The following is a 13,589-nucleotide window of genomic DNA, read 5'->3' on the forward strand; positions in this document are numbered from 1 at the left end:
TTTTTTCACTAGAGACGGGGTTTCACCGTTGTTATCCAGGATGGTCTCGATCTCCTGACCTCGTGATCTGCCTGCCTCGGCCTCCCAAAGTGCTGGGATTACAGGCGTGAGCCACCGCACCCGGCCACCTTTCCTCCTTTTTAAACCAAACTCGGCATGAGCAAGGCCATGTCCCAAGCAAGGCCAGGCGGGGTGGGGAGAGGAGTGAAAGGATGGGGGCTCTCGTGTCACTGCATGGCACCTCTGCCTCTGGTTTTCCAGAGTTCTAGGAAGACCATTGCCTCACACTCTAGAACATAAAGTTGATATTTTCAAGTTAGAAATATTTATGAGTAAACTGTCTGCTCTCAAGAGAAACACGCACATTTGGACTGTGACACTACCATTTGGATATTGAAAAGAGAAGTTTCTTCTACTGCCCTTATATAATTTCATAATAACCTGAATCTTTAATTTTCTGAATTGTCACTTTCACTATTATATTGAGACTACTCTATAAAATCAAATCAAGGCCACCACTCAGCACATCTGTAGGCCTCTATCAGTATTATCCCTATCAACATTCTAATGATGTTGAAGTCTTCATAAAAGCACAAAGTACATCTACTTTTAAGTTTTCAGATTGTTATTGGTCACCATTTTGATCCACTGTAATAAAAAAAAATAAGAATCCTAAAGTTTGAGTAGGTTATTTTCATTTTCCCTATCAATTCTATAAAACTGGAGTTTAATGGTCCTTATTATTGTAACATATTTATTTTTAAAAGATCAATCAAATGTTCTAAATTTGATTAATATAATTTGACTAACCTGCAGTTAGTCAGTTAGCAAGAGGAAAGTTTTTACTTTATGTCACCTTTGATTGGGCCTCTGAAATCTTTTATTCATTACACTAGGATTTTCATTGTTAACGTGTACGTTTGTGTATTGTGTCGAGATGTGGCCTTTATAACATAAAGAGGGAAAGAAGCTTTTTCTTACAGTTCAGTTATCTTACTCTAGTTGATAGTAAAGAAAACTCAAGTCACATTCTAACTTACTGAAATGTTTTACCAACACAGAAATTCTTGAAATTGTTTTCTATTTTTAAGTTGTGGTAAGAGCCCCTACCATTGGATTTCTCCTCTTAATGAATTTTTAAGTGTATAATATGTTATTGTTGACTGTAGATATAATGTTGAACAGCACATCTATAGAGCATCTTCCTTGACTGAAATTTTATGCCTTTCTATTAAGTAATTCCCCCATTGTGCCCTCCCACCAAGTCCCTGGCAACAACCATTCCACTCTTTTTTTTTTTTTTTGAGATGGAGTCTCGCTCTGTCGCCCAGGCTGGAGTGCAGTGGCATGATCTCAGCTCACTGTAAGCTCCGACTCCCAGGTTCACGCCATTCTCCTGCCTCAGCCTCCCAAGTAGCTGGGACTACAGGCGTCCACCACCATGCTCGGCTAATTTTTTTGTATTTTTTTTAGTAGAGACAAGGTTTCACCATGTTAGCCAGGATGGTCTTGATCTCCTGACCTCATGATCTGCCTGCCTTGGCATCCCAAAGTGCTGGGATTATAGGCGTGAGCCACCGCACCCGGCCCCCACTCTGATTCTATAAATTTGACTATTTTACATAGTTACTCATGTAAGTGGAATCATGCAGTATTTGTCTTTCTGTGACTGTGTTATTTCACTTAGGATAATGTCTTCAAAGTTCATCCATGTTGCCATATATGTCAGAATTTCCTTCTTTTTTAAGGCTACATAGTTTTTTAAGAAATGGCACTAAACAGTAAATCCACAGAGTAAGCGTAAATACAGCCAAAGTGACGTTTTTTTCCCCAGATAGATCCTTAAATGTAACTTAATTAGTGTGCTTCCCCCCGTCCCCCACAAAGAAACAACTTGTGGTAGCATTTTGTAAACCATGCAATTAAATTATGTTTAAACAAAGGAAAAGGCAACATTTTTATAAGATTTATAGTCTAAAACAGCATAAGCAATTTTTTTCTAACTATTATCTTCTAAACTTGAGAATAACAAAGGAATATTTTTTAAACGAAATTTTGTTTATAAAACTGCTGATCTACTAAAATGTTTCCCAGTTGAATTAGTGAGACCAATCGATGATGACTAAGCAACATGTAATTAAAACAGTAATTCCCATCAAATGCATAGATGAGTCTATAATAATAAAGAAGAAGGTGGTAAGGAGGTCTCTGTATGTCTACATTCGTTTTTCACAGAAAACAGCATATTGGATCCTTTTGTGCAATATTGTGCTAGAGGCTGTAACAACCATGCCAATGGAATTTAACAAATCAGGTTATAAAAAATGTACTGCTGAAACTGGCTTAGCCATATGCAGAAAATTGAAACAGGATGCTTCCCTTACACCTTATACAAAAATTAACTCAAGATGGGTTAAAGACAAAAGATTTTATTATAAAAATACATACATGTGTATGTTCATTGCAACACTATTCACAGTAGCAAAGACATGGAATCAACCCAAATACCCATCAATAATAGACTGGATAAAGAAAATGTGGTACATATACACCATGGAATACCATGCAGCCATAAAAAGGAATGAGATTATCTCCTTTGCAGGGACATGGATGGATCTGGAAGCTATTATCCGCAGCAAACTAACGAAGGAACAGAAAACCAAACACCGCATGTTCTCACTTATAAGTGGGAGCAGAACAATGAGAATACATGGAAATAGGGAGGGGAACAACACACACTGGGGTCTGGTGGTGTGGGGGTGGGGGTTGGGAGAGCATCGGAATAAATAGCTAATGCATGCAAGGCTCAACACTTCAGTGATGGGTTGACAGGTGCAGCAGACCACCATGGCCCACGTTTACCTATGTAACAAACCTGCACATCCTGCACATGTATCCTGGAACTTAAAATTAAATTAAATTAATTTTTTTAGAAAAAGAAAACAAAAAAAAACACTGGATTTCAAAGGTTTCTAAAGTTAAAAAAATCAGAAGCAAAATACAATTCATAGCTACCAAGACAAAACTAATGAATATTTATTGAGAATAAAGTATGAGCAAGGTGGTGTGATGGTTGCAGGGATGGGGATGAAGGTGATACAGGGATAACTATATAGTAACAGGAGAACCAACATACAAAAATTTACTTTCTGAGGCAAAATGTAAGAGCGTCTCTGAGAAAGTAGCAGAGAGCCATGGCTAGCCAAAGAAGGGGCTGAATAGGGAGGGGAAATATGATGAACCTTCTTGGAAGAGGTCATATTTGAATGTAGCTTTGAAAGACTAGGTAGGATTTGGACAAGCAGATAAAAGAAGAAATTGGAAGGGAGAACTACTTTTGTGAATCAGAATTATTATATGATTGCTTCTTATCCCAACTAAGAAATTTCCCTCATTAGATTTGGCTACACAATGGAAGGTAGATTAGGTTATTTTTTTTTCTAAAAGGGATTAATTTCAGGGAAGCAATTATATTTATAGAATATTCTTGATGATGGTAAAATAGATTCCATGTAGTTCCTATATTTTTCTAGGTGTGATATAATTTTCTGAGTCAAAATGTAACTTCTGTTCTTAAGCCAAAAGGACAAGAAACAAAATGTAGTGTCTAAAATGTTATCTTTTTTTTTTTTTTTTGAGATTGAGTTTCACTCTTGTTGCCCAGGCTGGAGTGCAGTGGTGTGATCTTGGCTCACTGCAACCTCCACCTTCCAGTTTCAAGTGATTCTCCTGATTCTCCTGCCTCAACCTCCTGGGTAGCTGGGACTACAGGCACCTGCCATCACGTCCAGCTAATTTTTGTATTTTTAGTAGGGATGGGGTTTCACCATATTGGCCAGGCTGGTCTCGAACTCCTGGCCTCATGATCTGCCTGCCTTGGCCTCTCAAACTGCTGGGATTACAGGTGTGAGCCACCGTGCCCAGCCTAAAATTTTATCTTATTGATGACAATCAAAAGCGTAAGATTTTAATCTTGGTACAAACTGGGTTTACAAAATATTTTTATTTTTTATATTTATTTGAATCTAAGTGTTTATTATGTCATAATTAGAAAAATACAGTATAAAAATAAAATTAGAATTTTATATATATTTTTAGGTCCTCCAAAAGTACTTTATAAGTTAATAATTACATATGATCTTGACCAGGCACAGTGGCTCATGCCTGCAATCCCAACACTTTGGGAGGCTGAGGTGGGAGGATCACTTGAGGTCCAGAGTTTGAGACTAGCCTGGACAACATAGCAAGACCCCATATCTACAAAAAAATTTAAAAATTAAAAAATTAAAAATAAAAAAGAATAAATATGATCTTTAGGATAAACAAATCTCTATTCACAGAACAAGTCAAATTCTCAGTTTGGGGCCTCAGAGACCAAACTTCTATTAAGTAATTACTCTCCTCAAGGCTTACTTTATTATATGAGATCATTTTGTTCAGCCTCAGATGGTGATGGAACTCCTGTCATACTCAAATCCTCTTAGAAGGGAGTAAGAAATTCCCCCAATGTGTGATACTGCGTTGAGCCTCTGGCCTTCATGCATGAGGTTTCTTAAGGCTGAACTGCCTTTCCCGACTTGTTTGCCAAACTATCTTTACTTAATCCTCAAGACTTAACTCAAACATCAACTGTTTATTCATTTTATATTTCTGCTGTAACAAACTACCAGAAATTTAGCTGTTTATATCAGCACAAACATATCTTACAGTTCTGGAGGTCAGAAATCCAAGGCAGGTATTGCTGGGCTAAAATCAAGGCATTGGCAAGGCTGCATACATTCCTAGGGCTCTAGGAAAGAATCTGTTTCCTAACCCTTTATTCATCATCTAGAGGCCACCCACATTTCTTGGCTCATAGCCCTTTCCTTCATCTTTTTTTTTATTATTATTTTTTGTTTTTTTATGACAGAGTTTCCCTCTTGTTGCCCAGGCTGGAGTGCAATGGTGAAATCTCGGCTCACCACAACCTCCATCTCCCAGGTTCATGCAATTCTCCCGCCTCAGCCTCGCGAGTAGCTAGGATTACAGGCATGTGCCACCTCGCCCGGCTAATTTTGTATTTTTAGTACAGACGGGGTTTTTTCTCCATGTTGATCAGGCTGGTCTCAAACTGCCGACTTCAGGTGTTCTGCCCGCCTCAGCCTCCCAAAGTGCTGGGATTACAGGTGTGAGCCACCACGCCCGGCCCCTCCATCTTTATAGCTAGAAACATCGCATCTCTCTCTTTCTTTCATAGCCACAGCTTCCTCTGACTACAGCCTGGAAAGGCTCTCCACTTTTAAGGATTTGTGATTGGCCCATTTAGCTAGCCCAGAATAATATCCCAATCTTAGGGTCCTTAGCCTTAATCACATCTACAAAATCCTTGTTGCCATGTAAGGCAACATATTCACAGGTCCCAGGGATTAGGGCATCTTTAGGGGACTGTTATTCTGTTGAGCACAGTTCCAAGTCTGATTTCCGAGCTCCTTACTCTCAGCCTTAAAATTTATCACTTGTTTGCCTTCTCAGTTTCTATCTTGGGATTCTGAGCTCCTTTAGAGATAAAAAAAATTCCTTATTTATCCTTCAGTACCTAACGCATCCATGCTTGATGCATGATTTTTAAATAAGAGATAAAGGCCAAAGATGCAGCCAAAACTGGACAAAGAGTTAGAAGGTAAGGAAGATAGTTGTGGATTTGGATCAAGGCCTATGCTTTTGGAAGGTAAAGCATGTGAGGAAAAGGGGAAAAATACTATGAATTAGGAAAGATTTTATTTATTTAAGTCAAGAATAGCTTTGCATGGTCACAATCTAAAATTAGCGTCAGATAAAGGAACCTGGCTGTTTAAACGCAGTTGTGTATAATTCAAAATGGAGGGAGACTTGGCGCGAGACCAATGCAGTGCTGGGGAGATGCCGGCACTCATGTGCTCCTCACTGGCGTTTTAGGACTTGGAGAGCTGCAGACTTCGTTTGGATCCCGAGTTGGACCGGCACAGATATGAGAGGAAGATCAGCTTTGCTGGGGTACTGGACGAAAATGAAGACTCAAAAGATTCTCTCCACAGCAGCAGCCACACTCTCAAATCAGATGCAGGAGTCGAGGAGAAGAAAGGTATGGAAACACAAAGGTTCCTTCATGTTTCAGGGTTTCTTATAAGATATTTGCACTGGGGTCTAAACTACAAAATTGTGTACCCAAATTGTTGACTTCCTACAATACCGACTGTGTAGACTTTATGATGGAAAATCATGCTTGTTAGACGTTGGTCTCTGCAGTCAGAGAGGCCTGTCTTCCAATTCCAGCTCAGAAACTCTCCATATTCCATTAAAGCTATAAGATGAACCATTATTTTATTTACCAATAAGAAAAGAAAAATACTCCCAATTGAACTTTTACATAATACTCTCTTATCACTTAGCTTGTCTTTTATTGTTTTTATTGTTTGTTGCTTTTTTGTGAGACAGAGTCTCAGTCTGTCTCCCAGGCTGGAGTGCAGTGGCGCAATCTCGGCCCACTGCAACTTCCGCCTCCCAGGTTCCAGTGATTCTCCTGCCTCAGCCTCCCGAGTAGCTGGGATTACAGGCACCTGCCACGATGCCCGGCTAATTTTTGTATTTCTTTCTTTTCTTAATATGCTTTTATTAAAATGTAAAACATAATAAAATGAGAAAAAAATATTATATTTCTCAATTATCTTAACATCAATGGCATCCATTCGTACCAAATTCTTGCGGACCATTACTTAATGTGAAACTAATTTGGTAAATAGAATCTCGTTTTAAAAACTACACCTCTGCTAAACACTCATAGGGCTAATCTCATCAATTAATAAAGCACTCGGCTTATTTAATCATTTTTATGAAACTATGAAGAGAGAAAGAACAGCTACAGTCTTTCTGCATTGCTAAATGCACATTAAACAAGTTCCATAACCATGCAATAGACCAGATATTAACCAGGTGTGAAGGTTTTATATTTGATTTTTTAAATGGGAGTCTACTTTATGAGTCTTCAAGTAATATACTCAGCCTACAGGTTGCTTGTAATTTTTTCAATGGATAAGAATGACCTAGAAAAGTTATTTATGGAACCATGTTATTTATGAAAGATAAAAGTGTTATAGCGTTTACAGAATTTCTTTTGGCCTGGCTAAGGATGTTTTCTAGACAGTGATATTTTAAAAATAGTTCAGTATTTTCCATCTGTACATATCATTTCCATTATAATTAATTTAAATTCACCCACTTGTATGCATATACACACCTTGGCCTAATTTGGTCATGCATGCTTCTGTCCCTCTGTCCCTAGGTCTTTTTATTTTTATTTTTTTTTATACTTTAAGCTCTGGGATACATGTGCAGAAAGTACATGTTTGTTACATAGGTATAGACGTGCTGTGGTGGTTTGCTGCACCCATCAACCTGTCATCTACATTAGGTATTTCTCCTAATGCAATCACTCCCCTAGCCCACCACCCACAGACAGGCCCCGGTGAGTGATGTTCGCCTCCCTATGTTCATGTTTCTCATTGCTCAACTCCCACTTACGAGTGAGGACATGTGGTGTTTGTTTTCTGTTCCTGTGTTAGTTTGCTGAGAATGATGGTTTCCAGCTTCATCCATGTCCCTGCAAAGGACATGAACTCATCCTTTCTTATGGCTGCATAGTATTCCATGGTGTATATGTGCCACATTTTCTTAATTTTTGTATTGTTAGTAGAGATGAGGTTTCACCATGTTAGCCAGGTTGTTCTCAAACTCCTGACCTCAGGTGATCCACTCGCCTCGGCCTCCCAAAGTGTTGGGATTACAGGTGTGAGCCACCGTGCCCAGCTGCTTGTCTTCTATTCTTATTGAAAAAGGACATTCACACCTAATAGAAGTAGTTTACTGTTATTATTATTATATATCATTCTTGTGCAATCCTATATATATATAAATAAAATAAACTGGTTAAGGTTTTTATAAACCATCTTCAACTCAGAGTTTAAATGTCTTAATTACTTTTCAACTCACAGTTATCTAATGTCTATGTTTCTATGTGTGATAATGTCCTCTGTGCCATCACAATGTTAGTGATGCATCATTTCTTAAATGGATTCATAAAAGTAGTGAAGTTTTTTGTGCTAATTACTGAAGCCAACTTGCACCCATATGAATTTAGCCCACCTTTAGTCCCTCTTCAGGAATGTTGCTAAGCACATCTGACTTACCCACCTCACCCACCCACCTACCCCTCACTATCACTTGGTTCCTTAGGGTTAAAAGATCCCGTCACTCATTCTGTTTAACTTTTTGCTGGTGCTTTACATTTTCACACAGACAAGTAATAACAAAGGTGTCACAACTGCTACCTGGCGCAAGTGATCATAAGATGTCATCTCTTCATGACAAATACCAATTTCCAGATACGTTAAAATGTGAACAAGTTGTGCATCTTAAAATGGGTGAAATATAGTAACTCACTATGTGGCCTTGTCCAAGTTATTTACCTTCTAAGCCACAGTTCTCTTTTCTGTAAAACTGAGTTAACACCTACTGCATTGTGATGTTGAAAACTTTTAATAAGACAATGCAAGTGAAGTGTAAACTTAATACCTGGTGAATTGTAGGTACACAATAAATAGCTATTCTTGGGTTTTTAAATATACATAATAAGTATCTAGATTAGAACCTACATAGAAAATCCTAACTATGAACTAAAGATTGCAGAGTTTTAAGTTGCCCTCTAGAGCCTCCTTTAAACTGCCAACTTCACTATTTGATTTTGCCATTTTTAAAATTCCATTGCCCTTCCATGTTTTTCCAATGAATTTCAATTAAAAGAACATCTGCACATTTGCTAGAAGAGTCAAAAATGATTTTATGTGTTGAAGCATTTTCTAGCATCCTATAGACAATGACTCAATAAATTTTGCATAACAACGAATGAATGATTCTTAGAAGGAATAGCCCTGTATAGAGAAAACCCCAGTATTTAAAAGAGAATAGATATACATTGGGAAAAGTTTGAACAGTTCAAGATCAAAATGTTTTCACAACATTTTTAAAATACAGATAATCATATATCATATTCTATTGAATTTATGGCCAAAAGAGGCCATGTTGCAGGAAGGATAAGTCAAGTCTTGAGCAATTTTTGAGTATGAAGATCAAATGAATATTTTTTCAAATATTACTTACTTCAGAAAATTATACTGCATATGATGAGAAGCTTCCCTCTTTTAAACATATCCCAAAGAGATTTTAATTTAGAAGGCAGTCTTTTCTTTCCTCATTCAAAGTTATTATGCTAATTATATATAAGATAGTAGATAATTCCTAATATTACACAATTAAACTTCAGCAGAGTAAAATTTACACCATTTTATAAAATAAAATATCTGATTAACTTTAAGAACTTTAATTTGATGATTATTATTTATGTAAATTGGCTTTAATATTTCAACACTCAAATGCTGAATATTTTTTCTACTCATTGAATGGTTATGTTAATATATGAAAGTTGTTTAATAAACAAAGAATGGAAAACTGGAGCTATAAGTTAAATGAAAATATATCCATAAAATGTCCTTAATCAGTTGACAAAAATCTTCCCAAAGATTCCTAAATATTCCTTAATCCATTTGACAAGCTGTCAGCTACGAAAGCCAATATGAAAATGAAGACAATAGAGACACTGCTAATTACAGTTTTTAAAATTTTATATCATTTGGTTTTATAAAACCTGAAGATGCCAGTTCTTGAAATAAACACCCTGAGGACAATTCAGATTCTACCAGGAAAAATTCAAGTGAAATAATTATTTAGAATAGTAGGAGATGGGTTGGAAATGTATGCAAAAGGCAAACAGGGTCTGGTAGATGTGGTTAGAAATTTAATTCTAAGTGCATTAGAGTTTTTGGTAGGTTTTACCAGAAATGTGATATAAGGTGTGTAGTTATGATTTATGCATTTAAAAGATGACTCAATCTATGGGAGTAGAGGGAAAGCTGAAGCAGTTATGTAGTTACATTAGTCCAGGGAAAAGGGGATGGAGCTGTCAAAATCCTATGATATTTTGAAATGTACAGCCAGCAGGACTTGCTAATTGATACAATGTGAGGTGAGAGACAAGGCCAAAAATGTTTTATCCAATTTAGATGGATTTGTTTCACTTTTGTACTAGTTCTTGTTGTCATGGAGATAAAGGCTAAAATTCAATGCTGCACAATGTCAACTGATGTTTTTTATGTATAATCAAATATAAATTCTAACTGCTGTGCCCCTTGTAAATAACCAATGCCATAATTCTACTGTAATTTTTCAGTGCTATAGGATATCTCCAACTATCATTTTTGGTGGAACAAGCTCTCAAAATTAAATTTCTTTCTGATTACATTAATTTCAGTTTATTTTGCTGCATCTGTAGGCCAAAAAGTGTCATAAAATTGGGCAAAGAATATTAGTGTGTGCCCCTGTAAAAATCTAAGAATTATCTGTTTAATATTTTCTGTACTTCCGAATCCACTTAGACATGAAATTGCACTCGTAGTCATTACAAAATTTTAATTATTTTCGCTTTCAAACGTATTTCAGATAGATGATAAAGTCTCAATTAAACATAAAAATAATATTGAAAAGTATAGTTTGTGAGTTTTATGCTATAATTAAAATGCAGCTTTATGGTTCATAGTCTTTGTGGGATTTGTCTAACTGTGCTGCAAGAAATTCCATCCAGATGTGAAATTCTACTCAGATGTGTTCAGGGAGCGCCATGGGGCCTTTACCAGCTGCATGGTGATAATTTTAGTCTTTCTCCATCACAACAGTAAATCAGAACTTTCACATTATTCAGCAGGAATTCTTCTGACCTCCTTTAAAGGGCATTAAAAGTATACATTTAGCTAACGTTTTAGTTATACAAGTTCTATCACAGTCACATATTAACTCTCTCATGAATGAGAAACCTGAAACTAACATGCAAACTTTCTGATTGGGAATTTTAAATATTAATAACTGTGCCTTAAACAATTGGTAAGAAATTTTGTTCATGTCTTAAGAAGGTAAGCTTATAAAATTGGCCCCTTCCTGGTAATGGACTTTAAACCCTGAAAACTTACTTTATCCCACCCTTATAAAATCAATGTGTGAAAACACCTTATCTTGAAAAGGAAGGAGGTGTGGATATGACTATGGAAAATAAGGATGCTGCTGATTTAAAGAAAGATAGGTTCAAGTTTAAATGCATTTCTTTTACTCTTTTATTTTCCTCACTGATTACTATTTCTTCCAGAACACTAAAGATGAATAATGCATATTCTTCTTGGTATGCATAGACTGTAATAAGTTTGGCTCAGAGGGAGTTGCACCATTTGGAATCATATCTCACCCAGCCTTTTGACTGAGAGGAGGGTAGTATGAAGTCATTAAGTGCATTGAAAATGGAGCCATTTCACACTCGTGCTCACCCAAAGCACCCCAGTGAAAACAGATTGTTTAGTGCCTTTTCTGAGGGACAGAGTGGAAGCCACTGCCGACTATTAGAGAGAGAAGCACCTTTGGTTCTTATTTCTGAATGAGGTATTCCAAAATGAAGGGGTTTACGTGACAGCTTACAGAAGTCTGTAAGTCCCATTTCGAAAGGAAAGCAAAAACAAATGGTTTGTGGTTCTCTTGAATCAAGGAATCCCGTGATACAAGTGTACTAATAGTACTAGTTGATGCTGCCCCAAAGGCACACTCATGTTTGTGAAACCTGGGCTAGAAAGAGAGCAGGTTGTTCCCAGTTCCGATGAGCTTTGTGTCCAAGAAAGAAGCTGCACCAGCCCTTCCTGGTGGTTACTGCAGGACTAGGGGCTTGGGAGAAGCTCCTTGTCCAGAGTGCTCATCCAGGCCAGCAGAGGAGGCTGATCAGGGACAAGTTGGGGAGAAATGGATATAACACTGGCTGGGGAACACTAGGGGGGAAAAAGCCCTATTTTATTCTTTTAATACAGTTCCCAGCAGGAAGATCAGGATAGGAGGTTCTCGCCTGCTCCAGATTAAAGGAACCCGCAGTTTCCAGGTGAAGAAGGGGGGTTCCTTGTCCAGCATTCGCCGGGTCGGCAGCTTAAAGAGCAGCAAGTTATCACGGCAGGACTCAGAGTCTGAGGCTGAGGAGCTGCAGCTGTCCCAGAGCAGGGACACTGTCACTGACCTAGGTAACATAGAGGAGTGGGGTGTGCAGGGACGTGGGGGGTAGGAAGACAGGGCCCAAGTCCCGAAAGAGCTGAAGTCCATTTTCTTAAACATAAATAGATGGAGGGCAGAGCCATAGGGTAGACAACCTGTTCAGTCTGAAAACCATACTACCCTTGATAGAGCAAGGCAGCTCAAGCCTTGATGTGCATATGGGTCACTGGAGAGGCTTGTTAAAATGCAGATTCTGATTCAGCAGATCTGGGGTGGGGATCTGAGATTCTACATGTTTAACAAGCTTCCTGGTGGAGCCGATGCTGCTGATTCAAGGATGACACTTTGAGCAGCAAGGATGTACAGTATTCATTAGGGAAAGAAAACACTTTAATGACAAGGACAGTCTTTGAAATTCAGATGTTTGTGTATTCATTCTTTTGATCAGAACATTCAATGTCAAATGTAATTCCCTTGGGGAGGACTACCTAAAGATTCTCTATATTTTAAAGTCTCTAACAGTATGAACAAACAAAATCTCAGAGATAAAGATTGAGTAGACCTGACAATGAGTGATCTTCAACAAGTCATTTAGCTTCTCAGGGATTTGTTTTCTCTGACTACACAGTGAGAATAGTTCTTGCCTACAGTGCAAGGATGCTCTAAAGATAAATTAGAAGATGACCATACAATGTGTTAAATACCTGAGAATGAAATCAGTGTACAGTCAAAGCATGAGAGTTATAGATTGTCATTGTAGGCTCTAAAGAGATTCCAAATACCAAAATATGGGCCCTAATTAGTATCTTAATAGACAAGCAAAAGATTAAGTAGGCGTGAAAATAGAACTCACCAGCTGCCTAACATTAAATATTAGGTAAAAGTTGAAGCACATTCACTTTGCCATTCAGTCTCTGTATGCAATGCAAAATAGAAAGCTCTCCTTACTAGGTAAGTAGTTTCAAAAGTCAGCAAGAAGTGTGGATAAATTATCGATCAAGTCTGCTGAAATAAAAGCTGAGTATATTTAATCAAAGAAGGTTTAAAATAGAAAATGCTTCTGTATCCACCCACTCTCGCCTTTGAAAATAGCTGATTTATGCATTACTTAAGATTCAGCTTATTTCTTAAGGAGACTTTTTTTTAAAGTATATATGACTTCTTTTGTTACAAGTCTGAAGCTAGAGCATTATCACCAGTTAATTTGGGGAAAAATTATTGCAATTAATTATTTAAATTGATCGATTTATCCTGACCAATTGAGTCAAAATAGCCAGGTTGAAGACATTGTTTTGTCATTAAAAAGATCCATAAAAGTTTTTAGATTTGAGGGGAAAGCTTTGTTGTATAGTCTACCAAATAGGGAATTCTTGAGAGAGATTTCCTTTATACTTTCCCACAGAGAGGAGTTTGGACACAAGGGCTGTCCACAGTTGGACATAATTGCT

The 13,589-nt window shown here is 37.4% G+C and overlaps 1 protein-coding gene across 12 annotated transcripts in view; it reads left to right on the forward strand.

The window, feature by feature from the left end:
• Positions 1 to 13,589, forward strand: part of UNC80 (unc-80 homolog, NALCN channel complex subunit) — a 233,478-nt gene that overhangs the window by 114,965 nt on the left and 104,924 nt on the right. For 9 of the 12 annotated variants that reach the window (XM_030804163.1, XM_030804170.1, XM_030804171.1 and 6 more), the window contains exons 26-27: positions 5,935 to 6,100; positions 11,967 to 12,170. In XM_030804163.1, coding sequence (XP_030660023.1) covers positions 5,935 to 6,100; positions 11,967 to 12,170 — 370 coding nt within the window. The remainder of the gene's footprint in view (positions 1 to 5,934; positions 6,101 to 11,966; positions 12,171 to 13,589) is intronic. The other 3 variants (XM_030804172.1, XM_030804174.1, XM_030804173.1) reach the window with 1 other exon arrangement.

Source organism: Nomascus leucogenys, chromosome 22a (genome assembly GCF_006542625.1).
Source record: "Nomascus leucogenys isolate Asia chromosome 22a, Asia_NLE_v1, whole genome shotgun sequence".
Taxonomy (NCBI): Eukaryota; Metazoa; Chordata; class Mammalia; order Primates; family Hylobatidae; genus Nomascus; species Nomascus leucogenys.